We start from the raw sequence: 24,344 nt of genomic DNA, 5'->3' as shown, positions 1-24,344 counted from the left end.
GAAAAACAAAAGGGAAGGAGGGAAGGAGAAAGAGAGAAGGAGGAAGAAAAGAGAAAAGGATGGATGGAAGGGAAGGATGAAGGAAAGAGAGAAGGAATAAAAAACAAAAGGGAAGGATGGAAGGAGAAAGTGGGAGAGATGGAAGGGAAGACAAAAGGGGAGAAAGGAAGGAAGGATAAAAGGGTGGAAAGGAGGGAGGGAGGGAAGGACGAAGGAAAGAGAGAAGGAAGGAGAAAGAAGGAGAGGGTGAGAAAAGAGGGAAAGAAGGAAGAATGAAAGAGTGGAAGGGAAGCAAGGAGGAAGGAAAGAGAGGAGAAATAAGGAAGGAAGGACAAAATGGAGTAAGGAGAAAGGGAGAAAGGGAAGAAAGGAAAGACAAAAGGGAAGGAAGGAAGGATGAAAGGCTGGAAAGGAAGGAGAAAGAGGGAGGGAAGGAGGAAGGCAAGAGAGAAGGAAGGATAGGATGGTGAGAGAGAGGAGGGCCTGAGAGAAGAGCCCAACGGGCCACATCTGGCCCGCGGGCCTGAGTTTGCCCATACCGGATGTACACTATCGAGTAATGCAATTTGAACTACATTATATGGTCAGTGTATACCCATACACTGTGGCTGGATCTATTCTCCCATATAATGCAATTAACAACAACAACAACAAAACAACTGTAAACACAACCCAACGAAAACTCTTACCTCTTGTCTGCTTGCAGCAACCCCAAACCGGTTCAGTTTCTGGAATCAGCAGGTCAAATACACCTAGAAGCAGGTCTAATATTTGAGGCACCACAATATGTGTTGGCCAGTGAAAGAGAGTTGTGCCATGCGGTGCAAAAAATGCAGTACATCCATCGCCCTAGGAAACATTTTTGTAGGAGCCCCATTGAAAAAAGGAGGAAGAGACATGGAAGGGAGCAATTATGTGGGTTGCATCACCCAATAATTTGCAAACGAGCGCCTGGACTTTCTCCCTTGGCTGAAAACGTGCACTTGAATGACACTCCTTGACATACTGGTTTGGGAGGGCCTTAAAGGGCAAGACTTGGGGGCAGCCCGATGAACGGAAGGGATTTTCCAATGCAGACATCTCCCAGAATTAGCCAAATGACCCGCCAGCGCACACATTACCGTCTCGAGTGAGACAGTCTGTGGGAAAAGGGTTTAGGAGTCTTAGTAGAGTGTGATGCGGCAGCTAAAAAGGCCAATGTGATTCTAGGCTGCATCAATAGGAGTCTAGATTTCAGAATTAGAATCTAGCCCACGGACCACCAGTGGTCCGCAAGAACTAAAATACAGTCCACGTCCTCACCGTTACTACACCTTTGCAACAAGAGCGACTGTTTTCGCAAACCCTCATATGTTCTGTATCAGAAACTAAAGCTAATGTGGTCTATCCAATTCAATTTTTTAAATCAGCTGATGTAGTCTATCCAGTGCAATTTTCTGAATCAGCGGATGTGGTCTATCTAGTGCAATTTTCTGAATCAGCTGATGTAATCTAGTGCAGTTTTCTGAATTAGCTGATGCGGTCAATCCAGTGCAATTTTCTGAATCAGCTGATGTGGTCAATCCAGTGCAATTTTCTGAATCAGCTGATGTGGTCTATCCAATGCAGTTTTCCAAATCAGCTGATGTGGTCTATCCAATGCAATTTTCTGAATCAGCTGATGTGGTCTATCCAGTGCAATTTTCTGAATCAGCTGATGTGGTTTATCAAATGCAATCTTTGGAATCAGCTGATGTGGTCTATCTAATGAAATTTTCTAATTCAGCTGATGTGGTCTATCCAGTGCAATTTTCTGAATCAGCTGATGTGGTCTATCTAGTGCAATTTTCTGAATCATCTGATGTGGTCTATCCAATGCAATTTTCTGAATCAGCTGTTGTGGTCTATGCAATGCAGTTTTCCAAATCAGCTGATGTGGTCTAGCCAATGCAGTTTTCTGAATCAACTGATGTGGTCTATCCAATGCAGTGTTCCAAATCAGCTGATGTGGTCTAGCCAGTGCAATTTTCTGAATCAGCTGTTGTGGTCTATCTAATGCAGTTTTCTCAATCGGCTGATGTGGTCTGTCTAATGCAATTTTCTGAATCAGCTGGTGTGGTCTAGCCAATGCAGTTTTCCGAATCAACTGATGTGGTCTATCCAGTGTAGTTTTCTGAATCAGCTGATGTGGTCTATCCAGTGTAGTTTTCTGAATCAGCTGTTGTGGTCTATCCAATGCAATTTTTGCAATCAGCATCTCAAATAACCAAACCGACTAGGACGCGGAACAATGGCTTCAAACTACAAGAGAGGAGATTCCATCTGAACATTAGGAAGAACTTCCTGACTGTGAGAGCCGTTCAGCAGTGGAACTCTCTGCCCCGGAGTGTGGTGGAGGCTCCTTCTTTGGAAGCTTTTAAGCAGAGGCTGGATGGCCATTTGTCAGGGGTGATTTGAATGCAATATTCCTGCTTCTTGGCAGGGGGTTGGACTGGATGGCCCATGAGGTCTCTTCCAACTCTATGATTCTATGATTCTATGAATCTAAAGTTGACCAAAAACGGATTCGTAACCCTTTTGGAACTAATGTTGGAGAGTGGTCTCTGGTCAAAGTGGTCTTTGGTCAAGTGGTCCCTGGTTAAAAAAAAGGGGTGGGGAAGCACTGCTCAAAAGGATACACCGTTTCCACACTTTGGGCCATTTTGGTCATCCTTTTCTGGACAATCTTCCAGTTTGTTCGTATCCGACTTGAACTGTGGAACTAGACACAGAGTCATTCCAAGCGAGCTCTGGCAAAGCAGAACAGAGTGGGACTACGACTCCTCCCCGCCCTCTCCTCCTACTAAGGCAACCTAGAATCGCATTTAGCTTTTCGAGCTGCCACCTTATCCCACTCATCTTGTGGTTTCACAATCTGTGTGTTTAATTTGAGACGGATGTGAAGAAGTGTTTTCTTTGGTTTGTCCCGAACTGACTGAGCATCTGGACAACTTATGGAGACTGAATATATATATATATATATATATATATATATATATATATATATATATTGCCGTCTCTATAAACGCCTTGGTGCTTGTGAACCGTGCTTGTTAGGCATTCTGCCAGATCTCTTGAACTTTTGCCTGTCTGGTCTCCGTCGCCTTCTTGAACGCCGTCCAAAGAGAACAAGTCCTCTCTTGGCGATCTGTAGTATGATGGAGACTAGACCCGACTCTGGAATGGATTCCGTTTACCAAATAGGACCTCCAAGACGCCGATGGAGTTGGACCACATAGGAATTATCTATCGGAAACGCATTGAGTGAGCAAGTACTAATGACTCCTTGTAAACCGCAGTTCTATATAAGCAGGACTGCTTGTAGCTTAGTAGGCCTCTGTGTTAGTTTGCCTCAGTAGGAGAAAGGTCTCAGTCTGTGAGGTAGCCCTTAGTTTGTGAGTGAAGCCTGTGTCTGAGGCAGTCCTCAGAGTATGAGAAGCTTCAGTGAGAGGAAACCCCAAGTTGAAGGCATTGTGTATAAAGCTACTGTGTGAAGTTCCAGTGTGAAGGCTGTTGTGTGTAAATCTACTGTGTGAAGCTCCTGTGTAACTAAGGTGTGAGAGGAGGCTCTGTGAGAGCGAAGCTGGTTATCTGCATGAGAAAGAAAAGGTTAAATGGATGCAATGACTCGGCAAATGCTGCAGTTCTATATAATCAGGCCTGCCTGTATCTTAGTAGGCCTCAGTGTTAGTTTGCCTCAGTGGGAGAAAGGTCTCAGTCTGAGAGAGCCCTCAGTGTGAGAAGGCCTCATTGGGAGAAAGGCCTCGGTGTGAGGTAGTTAAGTTTGCCTCAGTGGGAGAAGGGCCTCGGTCTGAGAGAGCCCTTAGTGTGAGAAGGCCTCAGTGGGAGAAAGGCCTCAGTGTGAGGTAGGCTTCAGTGTTAGAAGGCGTAAGTATGAGTAGGCCTCAGTGTTAATTTGCCTCAGTGGGAGAAAGGCCTCAGTCTGAGAGAGCCCTCAGTGTGAGGCCTCAGTGGGAGAAAGGCCTCAGTGTGAGGTAGGCTTCAGTAGGCCTCAGTATGAATACGCTTGGTGAGAAAAGCCCCAGGTTGAAGGCATTACATATCTTACATGGTGACCCTAAGGCAAGGTGGTTTTGCAAGTTCTTTCCTCCAAAATATAGCCCCAAAATACTAGGAGTATGCCTCAGTGTTAAATTTGCCTCAGTGGGAGAAAGGCCTCGGTCTGAGAGAGCCCTCAATGTGAGAAGGCCTCAGTGGGAGAAAGGCCTCAGTGTGAGGTAGGCTCCAGTGTTAGAAGGCCTAAGTATGAGTAGGCCTCAGTGTTAGTTCACCTCAGTCTGAGACAGGCCTCAGTGTGAGAAGGCCTCAGTGGGAGAAAGGCCTCAGTGTGAGGTAGGCTTCAGTAGGCCTCAGTATGAATACGCTTGGTGAGAAGAGCCCCAGGTTGAAGGCATTACATATCTTACATAGTGACCCTAAGGCAAGGTGGTTTTGCAAGTTCTTTCCTCTAAAATATATCCCAAAAACACTAGGAGTAGGCCTCAACGTTAAGTTTGCCTCAGTGGGGGAAAGGCCTTGGTCTGAGAGAGCCCTCAGTGTGAGAAGACCTAAGTATGAGTAGGACTCAGTGTTAGTTTGCCTCAGTGGGAGAAAGGCCTCAGTCTGAGAGAGCCCTCAGTGTGAGAAGGCCTCAGTGGGAGAAAAGCCTCAGTGTTAGGTAGGCTTCAGTAGGCCTCAGTATGAATATGCTTGGTGAGAAAAGCCCCAGGTTGAATGCATTACATATCTTACATGGTGACCCTAAGGCAAGGTGGTTTTGCAACTTCTTTCCTCCAAAATATAGCCCAAAAACACTCGGTATTTTGGGGCAGTCTCCCATCCGAGTAACAACCAGGGCTGATCCTGCTTAGCATCCAAGATCAGACAGGATCTGGTGCCTTGAGGAAATTTAGGTCACAAATCACCTTGCTGAGCTGCTTTAAACAAAAGCGAGTTCTAAAATAGCCCCTGTTTACACAAAGGCAGCAGCCTTCCAGGGCCTCAAGGGAGCCGGAAACACTCGTCCGGAACAGAAATTGTAAAATGGGCGGCGAGGAAAAAACATATTTCCAGCTGAGGAAGTATGGGAAGCTTTTGAGGAATGAACTTCCTACTTCTCACATTTCCCTCGTCTGGTAGGAATTGGTCCCTCCCTGCGGCTTCTTTTCTTGAGTCCTGAATCTTCAGTTAAAGAACTTGCAATCATGCGGGACTCACGCATTCCTTCCATAGCGAAGCGACCAGGGTCAACGGTTTCCTCTCCAGTGCCTTGAAGAGAATCCTTGGCAATGACCGTCCAATGGCCATTAAAGCTAATCAAGGTGGACAATTGCAACATTCACACTTTCCTAGAGTTGACAAGAGTTCTTTCTCCCACCCTGGACATTCCACAGATATATAAACCAGTTTCAGTGCTTGGTTGCTCCCTACCTGGGGGCATCCTTTGTTGGGATGGTAGTCAAGCTGGGCAATGGCAACGTTAACACCTGCCTCCAACAGACAAGAATTCTTTCTCCCACCCTGGACATCATTTCACAGATATATAAACCAGCCTCAATTTCTGGCTGCTCCCTGCCTGGGGGTATCCTTTGTTGGGATGGTCATCAAGCTGGGCAATGGCAACATTCACACTTTCCTAGAGTTGACAAGGGTTCTTTCTCCCACCCTGGACATTCCACAGATATATAAACTAACCTCAATGCCTGGCTGCTCCCTACCTGGGGGCATCCTTTGTTGGGATGGTAATCAAGCTGGGCAATGGCAACATTCACACCTGCCTCCAACACACAAGAGTTCTTTCTCCCACCTTCGACATTCCACAGATATATAAACCAGCCTTAATGCCTGGCTGCTCCCTGCCTGGGGGAATCCTTTGTTGGGATGGTCAACAAGCTGGGCAATGGCAATATTCACACCTGCCTCCAATAGATAAGAGTTCTTTCTCCCTCCCTGGATATTTTTCCACAAATATATAAACGTCACTTGCCTAGTTTCCAACAGTCCCCACAACCTCTGAGAATGCCTGCCATCCTGGACGTTCCAAGAAAGGATTCCCCCAGGCAGCAACCAGCCAGGCTTTGAAGCTGCAAGACCATTCAGTGCTAATCAAGCTGGCCAATAGCAAAATTCACACTTGCCTCAAGCAGACAAAAGTTCTTTCTCCCACCCTGGGCATTCCACAGATTATATAAACCAACTTCAATGCCTGGCTTCTCCCTGCCTGGAGGCATCCTTTGTTGGGACGGTAATCAAGCTGGGCAATGGCAACATTCATACCTGCCTCCAACAGACAAGAGTTCTTTCTCCCACCCTGGACATTCCACAAATATATAAACCAGCTTCAATGTCTGGCTGCTCCCTGCCTGGGGGCATCCTTTGTTGGATGGTAATCAAGCTGGCCAATGGCAACATTCACACTTGCCCTCAAGCAGACAAGAGTCCTTTTTCCCACCTTGGACATCATTCCACAGATATATAAATCCCATTTTCCTAGTTTCCAACAGACCTCACAACCTCTGAGGATGCCTGCCATCCTGGACATTCCAACAAAGGATTCTCCCAGGCAGCAACCAGCCAGGGATTGAAGCTGCAAGACCATTCAATGCTAATCAAGCTGGCCATTTGCAACATTCACACTTGCCTCTAGCAGACAAGAGTTCTTTCTCCCACCCTGGATATTCCACAAATTTATAAACCCAATTTTCCCATTTTCCAATAAAGGATTCCCGCAGGCAGTAAGAATCCAAACTTTGAAAGTGCTAAGCCATTCAATGCTAATCAAGGTGGCCTCCAACAGAAAAGAGTTTTTCCATCCACCCTGGACATTCCACAAATATATATAAACCCAATGTTCCTAGTTTCCAACAAAGGATTCCCCCAGGCAGTAAGAAGCGACACCTTGAAAATGCTAAGCCATTAAATGCTAATCAAGGTGGCCGGTTGCAACATTCACAGCTACCTCCAATGGACAAGAGTTCTTCCACCCACCCTGGACATTCCACAAATATATAAATCCAATATTCAGAGTTTCCAACAAAGGATTCCCCCAGACAGTAAGAATCCATACTTTGAAACTGCTGAGTCATTAAGTGCTAATGAAGGTGGCCAACTGCAACACCAGCAGACAAGAGTTCTTTCTCCCACCCTGGACATTATTTCCTAATTTCCAACAAAGGATTCCCCCAGGCAGTAAGAAGTCACACCTTGAAACTGCTAAGCCATTAAATGCTAATCACGGTGGCCAGTTGCAACATTCACAGTTACCTCCAACCCCACTTGCCTAGTTTCCAACAGACCCCTCAACCTCTGAGAATGCCTGCCATAGATGTGGGCGAAGCGTCAGGAGAGAATGCTTCTGGAATGTGGCCATATAGCCTGAAAAACACACAGCAACCCTATGGTGCAGTGATTTCCAATAGGTTATGGATTTTCAGTTGTTGCTTTTTGTTACCACTTGCAATTCCACCTCAAAGCCCATCGCACCCCTTCCGCTGTGAGAAACCCCAACCGATGCCGCGGCGGCGGCTGCTGACCAAGCGACAGGGCTGCAGAAAAGCCATTGGAGGGGATGGCGTTGCAGGAGCTGGATCCCGTTCTCATGGCGACGGTTGCCATGGTGCTGTTGCCATAGTGCCGTTTTCTCTCACCGGCAGAGCAGAGGAGAGATGCTAAGGAAGAATTCAGAGATGGGGGAGGACCACGGTTGTCATTGGACAGTGTGGGAGTTGTGTTGAGGATCCGCTTTGGGGAGAAGTTTCAAATGGAGTTGTGTGGTCCGTTTGTATTACGTTCCTAGAGTAGACCAAGGGTGCATCTACACCTTAGAAGCAATGTAGTTTGACATCACTCTAGCTCAAATACCGGCAAACCCAGGTCTGGGGCCCGGATGTGGCCCCTTGGGCTCTTTCCTCAGGCCCTCCTCTCTCTCACCATCCGATCCTTCCTTCCTTCTCTCCTTCCTCCTTCCCTCCCTCTTTCTCTTGCCCTTCCAGCCCTTCGTCTTTCCTTCCTTCTTTCCCTCTCTTCCTTTCACCTTCCTTCCTCCTTCCCTTCCACCCTTTCCTCCCTCCCTCTCTCCCTTCCTTCCTTCCACACTTTCGTCCTTTCTCTCTTTCCTCCATCACTCTGTCTTTCTCCTTCCTTCCTTCTCTTTTGTCATTCCTTCCTTATCACTTTCCTTCATTCTTTCCTTTCCTTCACCTTCCTTCTATCCATCCATCCATCCATCCATCCTTTTCTCTTTCCTCCCTCCTTCCCTTTCTCCCTTTTTCCCCTCCCTCCCTCCCTCCCTCCCTTCCTTCCTTCCATCGTTTCCTTCCTTCCTTCCCTCCCGCCCACCCTCCTTCCTTCTTTCTTTCTTTCTTTCTTTCTTTCTTTCTTTCCTCCCTCCCTCCCTCCCTTCCTTCCTTCCTTCCTTCCTTCCTTCCATCCATCGTTTCCTTCCTTCCATCCATCCATCCTTCCTTCCGTCCTTCCATCCCGCCCACCCTCCTCCCTCCCTCCCTCCCTTCCTCCCTCCCTCCCTCCCTTCTTTCCATCCATCCATCCATCCATCCATCCATCCATCCATCCATCGTTTCCTTCCTTCCTTCCTTCCTTCCTTCCTTCCTTCCTTCCTTCCATCGTTTCCTTCCTTCCGTCCTTCCCTCCCGCCCACCCTCCTTCCTTCTTTCTTTCCTTCTTCCCTTCCTCCCTCCCTCCCTCCCTCCCTTCCTTCCATCCATCCATCCATCCATCGTTTCCTTCCTTCCTTCCTTCCTTCCTTCCTTTCCTCCCTCCCTCCTTACTTATCTCTTTCCTTCATTCTTTCCTTGCCTTCCCCTTCCCTCCTTCCTTCCTTTTCTCTTTCCTTCCTCCAGTTCCTTTCTTCCTCCCTCCCTTCCTTGCCTTTTTCTTCACTCTCTCTCTTTCTCCTTCCTTCCCTTTCGTCTTTCCTTCCTTATTTCCTCCCTCCTTCCTTTTCTCCCTCTTTCCCCTCCCTCCCTCCCTCACTTCCTTCCTTTCATCGTTTCCTTCCTTCCCTCCTGCCTGCCTTCCTTCCCTTCTTCCTTCTCTTTCCTTGTCCCTTTCCTTCCTTCTTTCCTTCCATCATTTCCTTCCTTCCCTCCTACTTTCCTTTGTTCCTTCTCTCTTTCCTTCTCCCCTTCTTTCCTTCCTTGCTTCCTTCCTCCTTTCCCTTCTATCCTTTCGTCCTTCTTTCCTTGCCTTTTTCTTCACTCTCTCTATTTCCTTCCCTTTGGTCTTTCCTTCCTTCCCTCTTTCCTCCCTCCTTCCCTTTCTCCCTCACAGCATCGACACCTTAGTCCTGAAGGTTACTAGATAGACAACGTTTTGTGTGTGCGTCCAGTGAACTATCAGAAACCAAAGGTATCGGTACGATTCCCAGGATATCATAACATTGAGCCATGGAGGGTGAAGCCACATTCATTCCACAGTGTAGATGCGCCCACGTGGCTTTAACGCTCTCCAAAGTGCTGAACTGATTCAGAGAGAAGATTCAGGACCACGGACAGCTCTGGGGCGGAATTGAGAGGCGAATGTACACAGAGAGAAGCGGAGAGAGAGAGTGTAGGAGGAGAAAGTTCCCAGAAGTGTGTAATGTGTGGGGAGGAGGTCTTTTGACCCCGAAACCTCCGCAATCCGGGCAGCGCCGTTGCGGAGACGCCTACGTAAACACGGCACATTTCCAAGAGCCAGAGATCCTCAGGAGGGAGCTGGGAGCACTAAAAGGGAAGGAGCTCTAGCAATTCGTGTTGATGAATTTTTAATAAGAGATCGTTATCCTTTCGAAAATGTTGATACAGCCTTTTAAAGAAGCCCCCCTTCTCCGTGGTAGAACGGAAATGGATGGAGGCTGCGGCCTTTTAGGATGAGGAAGGGAGGAAGACGAGGGAACGGGGAATTCTTCCATTCCGGTGGGAGCTGTGAACATAGTATTGCATTGGAAAACCTTCATAATGCCTCTCTAGGTCAGTATTTCTCAACCTTCCTGATGCCGCGACCCCTTAATACAGTTCCTCATGTCATGGTGACCCCTACAAATGCCAGAAACGACAAAGTGTTTCATCTATGCTGACTATCGTGCCATCACCGCCCAAGCAGGGAGCTTTGAAATAGTTGAACAGAAGCTCTCCAAAGATCTAGATCAGTGTTTCTCAGCCTTCCTAATGCCGCGACCCCTTAATACAGTTCCTCTTGTTGTGGTGACCCCTACAAATGCCAGAAACAGCAAAGTGTTTCAGCTATGCTGACGATCATGCCATCACCGCCCAAGATGGGAGCTTTGAAATGGTTGAACAGAAGCTCCCCGAAGCTCTAGGTCTGCATTCCTCAACATTCCTAATGACGTGACCCCTTAATACAGTTCCTCATGTTGTGGTGACCCCTACAAATGCCAGAAACAGCAAAGTGTTTCAGCTATGCTGACAATCATGCCATCACCGCCCAAGCAGGGAGCTTTGAAATGGTTGAACAGAAGCTCTCCGAAGCTCTAGGTCTGCGTTCCTCAACATTCCTAATGACGTGACCCCTTAATACAGTTCCTCATGTTGTGGTGACCCCTTCAAATAATCAACAATTGCCTTAAATGCCAAAGAGTTTCACATATGCTGATGATCATGTCATCACTGCTCAATCAGGGAGCTTTGAATTGGTTGAACAGAAGCTCTTCAAACCTCTGGGTCAGTGATTCTCAACCTTCCTAATGCCATGACCCCTTAATACAGTTCCTCCTGTTGTGGTGACCCCTTCAAATAATCAGCAATTGCCTTAAGTGCCAAAGGGTTTCATCTATGCTGACGATCATGTCATCACTGCTCAAGCAGGGAGCTTTGAAATGGTTGAGCAGAAGCCCTCTGAAGCTCTAGGTCTGTGTTTCTCAACCTTCCTAATGCTGCGACCCCTTAATACAGTTTCTCATTTTGTGGTGACCCCCAAACCATAACATTACTTTCGTTGCTACTTCACATCTGCAAATCTGCTACTGTTATTAATCTTAATGTTACTATCTGATATGCAGGATGTATTTTCATTCACTGGACCAAATTTTGCACAAATACCCAATACACCCAAATTTGAACATTGGTGGAGTTTGGGGAAAATAGACCTTGGCATTTGGGAGTCGTAGTTGCTGGGATTTACAGTTAATCTACAACCAAAGAGCACACTCTGGAAAACTTGGGAGAAGTCCTAGCAGAGGCTCCCCTGACTTGGTATCTTCCAGATGTGTTAGACTCCAATAGGTTTGGTTGATTAAAAAAAAAGTTCAAAACTTTTCGGGTGTAGTGGGCGCTGGTGGTTCGATTCTAAAGTCAGTTCTGATTTTCACAGAAAAAAATGTTCAAAACTTTTCGAAACTTCAGAGACTTCCGAATTCTTTCATTAATGGTTTGAACTTGTTATTTCCTGTTTCATTGGGTGGTCTTTACTTTGAAAGTAGTTGTTTTACTCCAGAAGTGGGGAAAAGCAAGCAGAAGATAATCCTTCCTTCCTCTCTGGTTTAAAACTGGCTTCTCTGGCTTTAAAACTGGCTTCTCTGGCTTGAGCAGAGGCCAGGGACCAGAAGCGGGGAAAAGCAAGCAGAAGAAATTCCTTCCTTCTCTGGTTTAAAACTGGCTTCTCTGGCTTTAAAACTGGCTTCTCTGGCTTGAGCTGAGGCCAGGAAACTACTTCCTTCCCTGGTTTAAAACTGGCTTCTCTGACTTTAAAACTGGCTTCTCTGGCTTGAGCCGAGGCCAGGGACCAGAAGCGGGGAAAAGCAAGCAGAAGAAATTCCTTCCTTCTCTGGTTTAAAACTGGCTTCTCTGGCTTTAAAACTGGATTCTCTGCCTTGAGCCGAGGCCAAGAAATTCCTTCCTTCTCTGGCTTTAAAACTGGCTTCTCTGGCTTGAGCCGAGGCCAGGGACCAGAAGCAGGGAATAGCAAGTGGAGGAAATTACTTCATTCTTTGGTTTAAAACTGGCTTCTCTGGCTTGAGTGGAGGCCAGGGACCAGAAATGGGGAAAAGCAAGCGGAGGAAATTCCTTCCTTCTCTGGTTTAAAACTGGCTTCTCTGGCTTGAGTGGAGGCCAGGGACCAGAAATGGGGAAAAGCAAGCGGAGGAAATTCCTTTCTTCTCTGGTTTAAAACTGGCTTCCCTGGCTTTAAAACTGGATTTTTTTTTCTTGAACTGAGGCCAGGAAATTCCTTTGGCTTTAAAACTGGTTTCTCTGGCTTGAGCCAAGGCCAGGGACCAGAAGCAGGGGAAAGCAAGCGTAGGAAATTCCTTCCTTCTCTGGTTTAAAACTGGATTCTCTGGCTTGAGCCGAGGCCAGGAAATTCCTTCCTTCCCTGGTTTAAAACTGGCTTCTCTGGCTTTAAAACTGGCTTCTCTGGCTTGAGCCGAGGCCAGGGACCAGAAGCGGGGAAAAGCAAGCAGAAGAAATTCCTTCCTTCTCTGGTTTAAAACTGGCTTCTCTGTCTTGAGCCGAGACCAGGGACCACAAGTCGTAACAAAAATGGCAGAAAAGCTTTGGAAGGGCAAAGGGACTTCCGGTTTTCTTAAAAACTTCAACATTGCTTCGAAAAGGTAATTTTTCCGTATTTATTCCGAATTACAAAGATTCCGATGGTATCTAACCATGCCTAGACTCCAATAGCTTTCATCTTATGCTGACTGGGGATAAATAGAATCTGTATTCCAATACATCACAAATGTACCAGATGGAGAGACTACACAACCAGAGAAGCTCCATTGTTTGCTCCTACGGTTGGCCATTTGACCTCAAGAATCCTAGAGTTGTGCTGGAGGACCTCAAGATTCTTGGAGAGGTGTTCTTGATCTCCAGCCAAGCGGTGATGGCCTCACCTTAGGATTTCTGGAGATTAGATCCATGGCCTAGTTGGATAATATCCGTCGTCTGAGTCAACAGCTTGGTGCCCTCAGAGAAACCCAAGGCATCCCGAGACTTGCTCATCTCTTCCTTCTTGGCCATTGATGTTGTCTTGAAAATAGCTTTGGGATTAGTCAGGAATATGATGACATTTGAGGAACGAGAAGATTTGGGTATCCAAGAGGAGGCTTTTTGAATGGCGTTCATTAAAGATGTCCGCTGAACCACTTCCTGTGGATTGAGAGCAATGAAGCTTGGCCCAGTTCTGAGTCCTTCTCTCCATGGGTGCCACACTTCTCCCATCTTTTGAAGCAACTGTAAACACTAGACTTGTGTGTTTGATGCAGAAATTTCCTTGATTCGGATGTAGTTCGGATGTTTAGCACTTTTCGACATGCCACCAAGAGACGCACACTTCTCCCGTCTTTTGAAACAATCTCACAACCTCTGAGGATGCCTGCCATAAATGTGGGTGAAACATCAGGAGAGAATGCTTCTGGAACATGGCCAGAGAGCCCGGAAAACTTACAACAACCCATACATACCTATATGTGAGGCCTAATGTCTTATTGATCGAGACGTAACCTTTTCTCCTCTTCGAGAGCCTCTCTCCAGAGAGACTTGGCCACTTGGGAAGGGAGCAGAGACTGTCTCTCCTCCCGTCTCTCGTTTCGGAGCCGCTGACTGTCAAGAACAATTGCCTGGGATGCCGCTTTGACTCATTAGCCGGCTCCCTGGCCACGGGCCAAAGTCGCCGGAATCAGAAGCCATTTATCTGGAGTTAATGCTGCCTGTCGTGTGTGATCCAGAGGGAGAGAGAGAGAGAGAGAGAGAGAGAGCAAAGGAGCACAAGGCTGGGTGGGCCAGGCACCTCTCCTCAGCCTCCTTTGGCTTCCTTAAGGCCCTTGTCTTTCCATAGATGCATCAGGAAAGGCCAGCCCTTGCGGGGAAAAGAACCTGGTGAAATGCATCCTAGAGAAAGAGAGAGAGAGAGGGAGATGCTGAAATAGATAGATAGATGCTGAAATACATAGATAGATGCTGAAATAGATAGGTACTCAGATAGAGATAGAGATAGAGATAGAGATAGAGAGACTGAACTAGATGGATAGATGCTGAAATAAATAGAGAGAGAGATGCTGAAATAGATAGATACAGAGATAGATGCTGAAATAGATAGCTAGATAGAGAGATAGATAGATGCTGAAATAGATACTCAGAGATAGATAGATAGATAGATAGACAGACAGACAGACAGATAAATGCTGAAATAGATAGATACTCAGAGAGAGATAGAGAGAGAGACTGAAATAGATGCTGAAATAGATAGATAGATAGATAGATAGATAGATAGAGTGATGCTGAAATAGATAGATACACAGATAGATGCTAAAATAGATAGATAGATGCTGAAATAGATAGATACACAGATAGAGATAGAGATAGATAGATAGATAGATAGATGATAGATAGATAGATGCTGAAAGATAGATACAGATAGATAGAGAGATGCTGAAATAAATAGATAGATAGATAAATGGATGGATACTTAAATAGATAGAGTAGATAGACAGACAGACAGAGTAGGTAGGTAGGTAGGTAGGTAGGTAGATAGATAGATAGATAGATAGATGCTGAAATGAGTGGATGGATGGATGCGGTAATAGATAGATAGATGCTGAGATAGGTAGGTAGGTAGGTAGATATATGGAAGGGAGGGAGGGAGGGAGGGAGGGAGGGAGGAAGGAAGGAAGGAAGCATGCTGAAATAGATAGATAGATGTTGAGATAGATAGATAGATAGATAGATAGATAGATAGATGCTGCAATAGATAGGTAGGTAGGTAGATAGATAGATATCTAAATGAGTGGATGGATGGATGCGGTAATAGATAGATAGATGCTGAGATAGGTAGGTAGGTAGGTAGATATATGGAAGGGAGGGAGGGAGGGAGGGAGGGAGGGAGGGAGGAAGGAAGGAAGGAAGCATGCTGAAATAGATAGATAGATGTTGAGATAGATAGATAGATAGATAGATAGATAGATAGATGCTGCAATAGATAGGTAGGTAGGTAGGTAGGTAGATAGATAGATAGATAGATAGATAGATGCTGAAATACATGGATGCTCAAATAGATAGAGTAGATGGATGGATGGATGGATGCATGCTGAAATAAATAGATAGATAGATGTTAAGATAGATAGATAGATAGATAGATGGATGGATGGATGGATGGATGGATGGATAGATGCTGAAATAGATAGATAGATAGATAGATAGATAGATAGATAGATCGATAGATAAGAGAGATAGATGTTGGAATAGATAGATGATAGATAGATAGATAGATAGATAGATAGATAGATAGATAGATGCTGAAACAGATACATTGATAGAGATGAGACCCCAAGAGCCATCCAATCCAACCTCCTGCTGAGCAGGAAAATGAAGAAATAGTGACATTTTTTTTGCTGTATCGAGGCCTGCAATTTGTCTGCAGTGAACCGATGAAAACACACTTTTTTCCGGCCCATCTTTTCTGCTTCTGGCTTCTTCAGCCAAGAAGAAACCAAGTGGAAACTGCCAATCCCGATGGGCACGGAGTGTATGCCCGCAGAGCCATGTGATTTCCAGGCCAGGAGGACAAAAATAGCAGGAAGGCATCTGCCCAAGAGAAACTTCTCCGTAATTCTCTTTTGTATGGCATCAAGAAAGAGGACGACATTCCTTCTGGGCAGCTGGATATGTCTCAGAACGTATGGCCCAGTTCAAAGGGGTCCCTGGACAAGGGGTCCCTGGTCAAAGTGGTCCCTGGTCAAGTGGTCACTGGTCAAGTGGTCTTTGATCAAAGTGGTCCCTGGTCAAAGTGGTCTCTGGTCAAAATGGTATTTGGTCAAAGTGGTCCCTGGTCAAAGTGGTCCCTGGTCAAGTTGTGCCTGGTCAAAGTGGTCCCTGGTCAAGTGGTCACTGGTCAAGTGGTCTTTGATCAAAGTGGTCCCTGGTCAAAGTGGTCTCTGGTCAAAATGGTATTTGGTCAAAGTGGTCCCTGGTCAAAGTGGTCCCTGGTCAAGTTGTGCCTGGTCAAAGTGGTCCCTGGTCAAAGTGGTCCCTGTCGAAGTGGTCCCTGGTCAAAGTGGTCCCTGGTCAAAGTGGTCCCTGGTCAAGTTGTGCCTGGTCAAAGTGGTCCCTGGTCAAAGTGGTCCCTGTCGAAGTGGTCCCTGGTCAAAGTGGTCCCTGGTCAAGTTGTGCCTGGTCAAAGTGGTCTCTGATCAAAGTGGTCCCTGGTCAAGTTGTGCCTGGTCAAAGTGGTCTCTGATCAAAGTGGTCCCTGGTCAAGTTGTGCCTGGTCAAAGTGGTCTCTGGTCAAAGTGGTCCCTGTTCAAGTGGTCTCTGGTCAAAGTGGTCTCTGGTCAAGTGGTCCCTGGTCAAAGTGATCCCTGGTCAAAGTGGTCTCTGGTTGAAGTGGTCACTGATCAAAAAAGGGGTTGGGAACCACAGCTGTAGATGCATCCAACCTCCCACCCTTGGTATCAACAGAATAGTTGCTTTGGATCCTCTTCTGTTGTCCTTGAAATACTTTTGCCCGAGTCTCTGAGCAGCGTCTGGAGGTGATGCAAGAACATGCCGTAACCTGACAACCTTTGTAGGCAAGGTTGAGAAAGGGGAAGGTGTTCCTTGAAACACGCGGAATGCACAAAGGGAGGGCGGGATCTGACATCAGAGGTGCTCACGTGGGTCCATCCTATGGCAGATGTTGACTAATTAGCATGTCATCACTGAAGCGCCTGATTCATTTTCACGAGAGATTTCACGTTGTCCTCTCCTGTCCCAGGGCTGTTGTTGCATCCATAGATTCTCTGGGTGAGTTGTACATCCCGGCTCCTCTTTTCTCTTGGGATCTATCCTACTTGGGATATCTAGTCCTGCCTTTTTCTTTCGAGATTGGGCCCATTTGGGGTTGCCAAGAACAAGGACCAATGTCAGCAGCACCTTAGTCGTTTCAGATGGGGAAGGTGTTCTCCTGCACAAGGTAAACTGAACTCTTGCTCTCCCCTCCCTGCTCTTCCCTTCCTTTCCTGCTTGGAGTCTCAGAAACAGTCCTGTAGCTTAGTAGCCCTCAGTCTGTGAGAGGTCTCTGTGGGAGAAGAGCCTCAGTGTGTTAGTAGGCCTCAGTATGAGTAGGCCTCAGTGGGCGAAAGGCCTCCGTGCTAGTTTATTTATTTATTTATTTATTTATTTCCCGTATTTGTATCCTGTCACTTCTCAACCCCCAAAGGGGGACTCATAGTTCACCTCAGTGGGAGAAAGGCCTCAGTCTGAGAAAGTCCTCAGTGTGAGAAGGCCTCAGTGGGAGAAAGGCCTCAGTGTGAGTTTATTTATTTATTTATTTCTCGTATTTGTATCCTGTCACTTCTCAACCCCCGAAGGGGGACTCATCGTTCCCCTCAGTGGGAGAAAGGCCTCAGTCTGAGAGAGCCCTCAGTGTGAGAAGGCCTCGGTGGGAGAAAGGCCTCAGTGTTCGGTTATTTATTTATTTATTTCCCGTATTTGTATCCTGTCACTTCTCAACCCCCAAAGGGGGACTCATAGTTCACCTCAGTGGGAGAAAGGCCTCAGTCTGAGGGAGCCCTCAGTGTGAGAAGGCCTCAGTGGGAGAAAGGCCTCAGTGTGAGTTTATTTATTTATTTATTTCTCGTATTTGTATCCTGTCACTTCTCAACCCCCGAAGGGGGACTCATCGTTCCCCTCAGTGGGAGAAAGGCCTCAGTCTGAGAGAGCCCTCAGTGTGAGAAGGCCTCAGTGGGAGAAAGGCCTCAGTGTTAGTTTATTTATTTATTTATTTCTCGTATTTGTATCCTGTCACTTCTCAACCCCAGAAGGGGGACTCATCGTTCACCTCAGTGGGAGAAAGGCCTCAGTCTGAGAGAACCCTCAGTGTGAGAAGGCCTCAGTGGGAGAAAGGCCTCAGTGGGAGAAAGACCTCAGTGTTAGTTTATTTATTTATTTATTTCTCGTATTTGTATCCCGTCACTTCTTAACCCCCAAAGGGGGACTCATAGTTCACCTCAGTGGGAGAAAGGCCTCAGTGGGAGAAAAGCCTCAGTGTGAGTAGGCCTGGTGTGTTAGGGAAACCTAGATCTTGTAAATAATGCAACCATATTACTTTGCTATAAAGAACAGCCTCGTAAGGAAGAGATAACATTGACCTGTGTGTTTTTGTTCTTTTTGTCTTTTTGGGCTACTGGTGCTGGGTCACGCTGCTGCTAATAAGTTACTCTGCTGTGCATTTATGAGGAGGGTCTTTTGTTAATAAGCCCACTCGCCCAACAGCTGTGAATTTTAATGTTTTATGATGTTATTATGTGATTCCAATTTAACCGCTTTGAGTCCCCCTCGGGGTGAGAAAAGCGGTATACAAATACTGTAAATAAATAAATAAATAAATAAATTCATGTTTTTTATCGTTTTTGGTCTATGTATGTTTATGTGCCCCTGGTGGTGCAGTGGGTTAAACTGCTGAAGTGCTGAACCTACTGACAAAAAGGTCAGCGGTTAGAATCTGTGAAGCGAGGCGAGCTCCCCTTGTTAGGACCAGCTCCTGCCAACCTAGCAGTTTGAAAACATGCAAATATGAGTGGATCAATAGGTTTGGCGGGAAGGTAACGGCGCTCCATGCAGTCATGCTGGCCACATGACCTTGGAGATGTCTACGGACAACGCCGGCTCTTTGGCTTAGAAATGAGCACCACCCCACAGAGTCGGACACGACTACACTTAATGTCAAGGGGAAACCTTTACCTTATGTTTATGTGTGGCACTTCGCTTTGGGGGCGATGTTGGCGGGTTACAAAGAAAATTTTATTATTATTATTATTATTAGAAACACAACAAGATGAGTCCGCAGCAGACAAGATCAGTCTGCTGGCTGTTGTATTGGATTATTATTGTTGTTGTTGTTGTTGTTGTTGTTAGAAACACAACAAGATGAGTCCACAGCAGACAAGATCAGTCTGCTGGCTGTTCTATTGGATTATTATTATTATTATTATTATTATTATTATTATTAGAAACACAACAAGATGAGTCTAAAGCAGACAAGATCACTCTACCGGCTGTTGTATTGGATTATTATTATTATTATTATTATTATTGTTATTGTTATTTGAAACACAACAAGATGAGTCCACAGCAGACAAGATCACTCTGCTGCCTGTTCTATTGGATTATTATTATTATTATTATTATTATTAGAAACACAACAAGATGAGTCCATAGCAGACAAGATCACTCTGCTGCCTGTTCTATTGGATTATTATTATTATTATTATTATTATTATTATTATTATTAGAAACACAACAAGATGAGTCCACAGCAGACAAGATCACTCTGCTGGCTGTTCTATTGGATTATTATTATTATTATTATTATTATTATTATTAGAAACACAACAAGATGAGTCCATAGCAGACAAGATCACTCTGCTGCCTGTTCTATTGGATTATTATTATTATTATTATTATTATTATTATTATTATTAGAAACACAACAAGATGAGTCCACAGCAGACAAGATCACTCTGCTGCCTGTTCTATTGGATTATTATTATTATTATTATTATTATTATTATTATTAGAAACACAACAAGATGAGTCCATAGCAGACAAGATCACTCTGCTGCCTGTTCTATTGGATTATTATTATTATTATTATTATTATTATTATTATTAGAAACACAACAAGATGAGTCCACAGCAGACAAGATCACTCTGCTGCCTGTTCTATTGGATTATTATTATTATTATTATTATTATTATTATTATTATTATTATTAGAAACACAACAAGATGAGTCCACAGCAGACAAGATCACTCTGCTGCCTGTTCTATTGGATTATTATTATTATTATTATTATTATTATTATTATTATTAGAAACACAACAAGATGAGTCCACAGCAGACAAGATCACTCTGCTGCCTGTTCTATTGGATTATTATTATTATTATTATTATTATTATTATTATTATTATTTGAAACACAACAAGATGAGTCCACAGCAGACAAGATCACACGATGATGATGATGATGATAATAATAATAAATTATTATTATTATTATTATTAATTAATTAATTGTGGGTAGGCTGACAAATTGATCTTGACGCAATATGTGAAACAGATAGGGGGGAAAGGGTTAAGCAGGCGTGTTTGGTGTCCACACGCTTCCAAATCCAGAGCCAGGATGTTTCGCAGGCCTCCTCCGTTTCCTCCTTGCTCGGCAGCCCAGACCGCAGGGCTAAGAGCTGCCGTCCGCTGGGATTTGGCCAGGCTTTTTGGAGCGGACGAGATGGCCCCACGGCTTACCGCATTTCCAGGTGCCGGTTTCAAAGCGCCATTGTCCATTTTGACCGCAGGAATGAGATCCTGGAGAGGTATCTGTTTTTGGCTCGGCCGCACTTCCAGATTTTACGCCACAGGTCTTGGCCTGGGAGCGCCTTTCTCTCTTCGGCGCAGACAAGAATATTTCGTTAATGTAATACTTGGATGTGAGTCCAGAAGAAAACACTCCGGGGACAGTATTTTGGGAAGATGAAAGCTTTCCAAACAGAAGAAAACAGGGCACAAAAGCACTCAGTGGATTTCTCGCTCAGGCCCAGAACTTGGGAAAGCTCATTTCTGACTACAGCTTCCATTAACCCCTGGCCAAAATATCCAGTATTTGAAAGCTGTTGAAAGTCATCTAGAGCAGTGTTTCTTAGCCTTCCTAATGCCGCCACCCCTTAATACGGTTCCTCATGTTGTGGTGACCCCTAAAAATGCCAGAAACGACAAAAAGTTTAATCTATGCTGATGATCATGCCATCACCACTCAAGCAAGGAGCTTTGAAATAGTTGAACAGAAGCTTTCCGAAGCTCTAGGTCAGTGTTTCTCAACCTTCCTAGTACTGTGACCCCTTAATACAGTTCCTCATGTTATGGTGACCCCTAAAAATGCCAGAAACGACAAAAAGTTTAATCTATGCTGATGATCATGCCATCACCACTCAAGCAGGGAGCTCTGAAATGGTTGAACAGAAGCTCTCGGAAGCTCTAGGTCAGTGTTTCTCAACCTTCCTAATGCCGCGACCCCTTAATCCAGTTCCTCATGTTGTGGTGACCCCTACAAATGCCAGAAACGACAAAGAGTTTAATCTATGCTGATGATCATGTCATCACCGCTCAAGCAGGGAGCTTTGAAATGGTTGAACAGAAGCTCTCGGAAGCTCTAGGTCAGTGTTTCTCAACCTTCCTAATGTCGCAACCCCTTAATCCAGTTCCTCATGTTGTGGTGACCCCTACAAATGCCAGAAACGACAAAAAGTTTAATCTATGCTGACGATCATGCCATCACCACTCAAGCAAGGAGCTTTGAAATAGTTGAACAGAAGCTCTCCGAAGCTCTAGGTCAATGTTTCTCAACCTTCCTAATGTCACAACCCCTTAATCCAGTTCCTCATGTTGTGGTGACCCCTACAAATGCTAGAAACGACAAAGAGTTTCATGTATGCTGACGATCATGCCATCACCGCTCAAGCAGGGAGCTTTGAAATGGTTGAACAGAAGCTCTCCGAACCTCTAGGTCAATGTTTCTCAACCTTCCTAGTACTGCGACCACTTAATACAGTTCCCCATGTTGTGGTGACCCCTACAAATACCAGAAACAACAAAGAATTTCATCTATGCTGACGATCATGCCATCACCGCTCAAGCAGGGAGCTTTGAAACGCTTGAACAGACGCTCTCCAAAGCTCTAGATCAATGTTTCTCAACCTTCCTAGTACTGCGATGCTTTAATACAGTTCCTCGTGTAGTGGTGACCCCTACAAATGCCAAAAATGACAGAGTTTTATCTATGCTGATGATCATGCCATCACCGCTCAAGCAGGGAGCTTTGAAAGGGTTGAACGGAAGTTCTCCGAAGCTCTAGGTCAGTGTTTTTCAACCTTCCTAATGTCACGACCCCTTAATACAATTCCTCATATTGTGGTGACCCCTACAAATGCCAGAAATGCCAGAGTTTCATCTATGCTGACGATCATGCCATCACCACTCAAGCAGGGAGCTTTGAAATGGTTGAACAGAAGCTCTGAGAAGATCTAGGTCAATGTTTCTCAACCTTCCTAGTACTGCGACCCCTTAATACAGTTCCTCATGTTGTGGTGACCCCCAACCACAACATTATTATTGTTGCTACTCCATAACTGTCAATTTGCTCCTATTATGAATAGTCATGTAAATCCCTTACATGCTTGATGTATTTTTATTCACTGGACCAAATTTGGCTCAAATACCTGATACGTCCAAGTTTGAATACTAGTGGGATTCGGGGGAGATTGATTTTGTCATTTGGGAGTTGTAGTTGCTGGGATTTATAGTTCACCTACAATTAAGGAGCATTCTGAACTCCACCAACAATGGAATTGAACCAAACTTGGCACACAGAACTCCCACGACCAACAGAAAATACTGGAAGGGTTTGGTGGGTATTGACCTTGGGTTTGGGAGTTGTAGTTCACCTACATCCAGAGAGTACTGTGGACTCAAACAATGATGGATTTGGAGCAAACTCTCCACGAATGCTCAATATTCCCAAATGTGAACACTGGTGAAGTTTGGGGAAAATAGGCCTTGACATTTGGGAGTTGTAATTGCTGGGATTTATGTCTGCCATATTTTGAGAGAAACAGCCGAGGAAAATTGAGATATGTAGATATTTTGGTTGGAATACTTTCCTCTTAGGCTTCATCTAATCACCACCTCTTGCCTTTTTGTGATATCGGGTGATAGGGACTCACTTCCGCTTCTCTCTCTCTTTCCTCCTTGCAGGGCGACCATAGATGAAGTGGAAACAGATGTGGTGGAAATCGAAGCCAAGCTTGACAAGGTGAGCCAGAAAAGAGATTTGAGACCGGGTTGTTGTTAGTTTTCCGGGCTGTATGACCATGTTCCAGAAGCATTCTCTCCTGACATTTCGCCTGCATCTGTGGCAGGCCTTCTCAGAGGTTGTGAGGTCTGCTGGAAACTGTGGAAAATTGGGTTTATATATCTGTGGAATAATGTACAGGTTGGGAGAAAGAACTCTTCTCTGTTGAAGGCAAGTGTGAATGTTGTAAATGATCACCTTGATTAACATTTAATGGCCTTGAAGCTGCAAAGCCTGGCTGATTGCTGCCTGGGGGAATCCTTTGTTAGGAGGTGTCTTATCTGTTTGAGGCAAGTGCTAATGTAACAATTGCCCACCTTGATTAGCATTGAATGGCCTTGCAGATTCAAGGACTAGCTGCTTACTGCCTGAGGAATCCTTTGTTAGGAGGTGTCTTGTCTGTTTGAGGCAAGTGTTAATGTAACAATTGCCCAACTCGATTAGCATTGAATGGCCTTGCAGAATCAAGGACTAGCTGCTTACTGCCTGGGGGAATCCTTTGTTAGGAGGTGTTAGCTGGCCCTGATTGTTTCCTGTCTGGAATTCTCCTGAGTGTTCTTTATTTACTGTCTACCAGTTTTTAAAAAACTAGTAAACAGATTTTGCTCATTTTCATGGTTTCCTAGCAATTACTATGTCAGAGTAATCAACAAGGATATGGACAATTTCAACAGAAAGGAGGAAACCATGGAAATGATTTTGTCATTTGGGAGCTGTGGTTGTAGGGATTTATAGTTAACCCACAATCAAAAAGCATTCTGAACTCCATCACACTGATGGAATTGAACCAAACTTGGCACACAGAACTCCCATGATAAACAGAAAATACTGGAAGGGTTTGGTGGGCATTGACGTTGAGTTTGGAAGTTGTAGTTCATCTACATTCAGAGAGCACTGGTGGACTTGAAACAATGATGGATCTGGACCAAACTTAGCACGGATACTCAATATGCCCAAATGTGAATACTGGTGGAGTATGGGGAAAATTGACCTTAACGTTTGGGAGTTGTAGCTGCTGTGATTTATAGTTCCCCTCTAATCAAAGTGCATTCTGAACCCCACCAATTATAGAATTGGGCCAGACTTCCCACACAGAATCCCCATGACTAGCGAAAAATACTGGAGGAATTGGAAGGAATTGATAGTGATTTAGGGGAGATGTAGTTCACTAACTTAGGTTATTAGAAGAAACCAAGTTAGGTCCAGGTCCATCACCGGTGGGGTGCAGAGTGCTCTTTGATTGCATGAGAACTATAAATCCCAGTACCTACAACTAACAAATGTCAAGACCAATTCATACACCCCCTCCAAAACACATCAGTATTCAAATTTTGGCACAGAACTCCCATGCCTTGAAGATGCCAAGAAGACTCTGTTTCGGAGAGTCCAAGCAGAGAGGGGAGAGCAGGCGTGCTCAGCGTATGTGCGGGAAAGGGAGAGCATGCGAGACTGGAAGGAGGCTCACTGGCATGAGCCTCCCTCCAGCCTTGCATGC

The 24,344-nt window shown here is 45.2% G+C and overlaps 1 protein-coding gene across 1 annotated transcript in view; it reads left to right on the top strand.

Annotated features, from left to right (window-relative positions):
- ACAP3 (ArfGAP with coiled-coil, ankyrin repeat and PH domains 3) overlaps nucleotides 1-24,344 on the top strand; it is a 130,558-nt gene that overhangs the window by 21,942 nt on the left and 84,272 nt on the right. The window contains 1 exon segment of the mRNA XM_067473012.1: nucleotides 22,753-22,810. Coding sequence (XP_067329113.1) covers nucleotides 22,753-22,810 — 58 coding nt within the window.

The sequence above is a fragment of the Anolis sagrei genome, chromosome 13, assembly GCF_037176765.1.
Source record: "Anolis sagrei isolate rAnoSag1 chromosome 13, rAnoSag1.mat, whole genome shotgun sequence".
NCBI classification, from domain to species: domain Eukaryota; kingdom Metazoa; phylum Chordata; class Lepidosauria; order Squamata; family Dactyloidae; genus Anolis; species Anolis sagrei.
The sequence above is the reverse complement of the archived record's forward strand: the minus strand, read 5'-3'. Positions and strand labels throughout refer to the sequence as shown.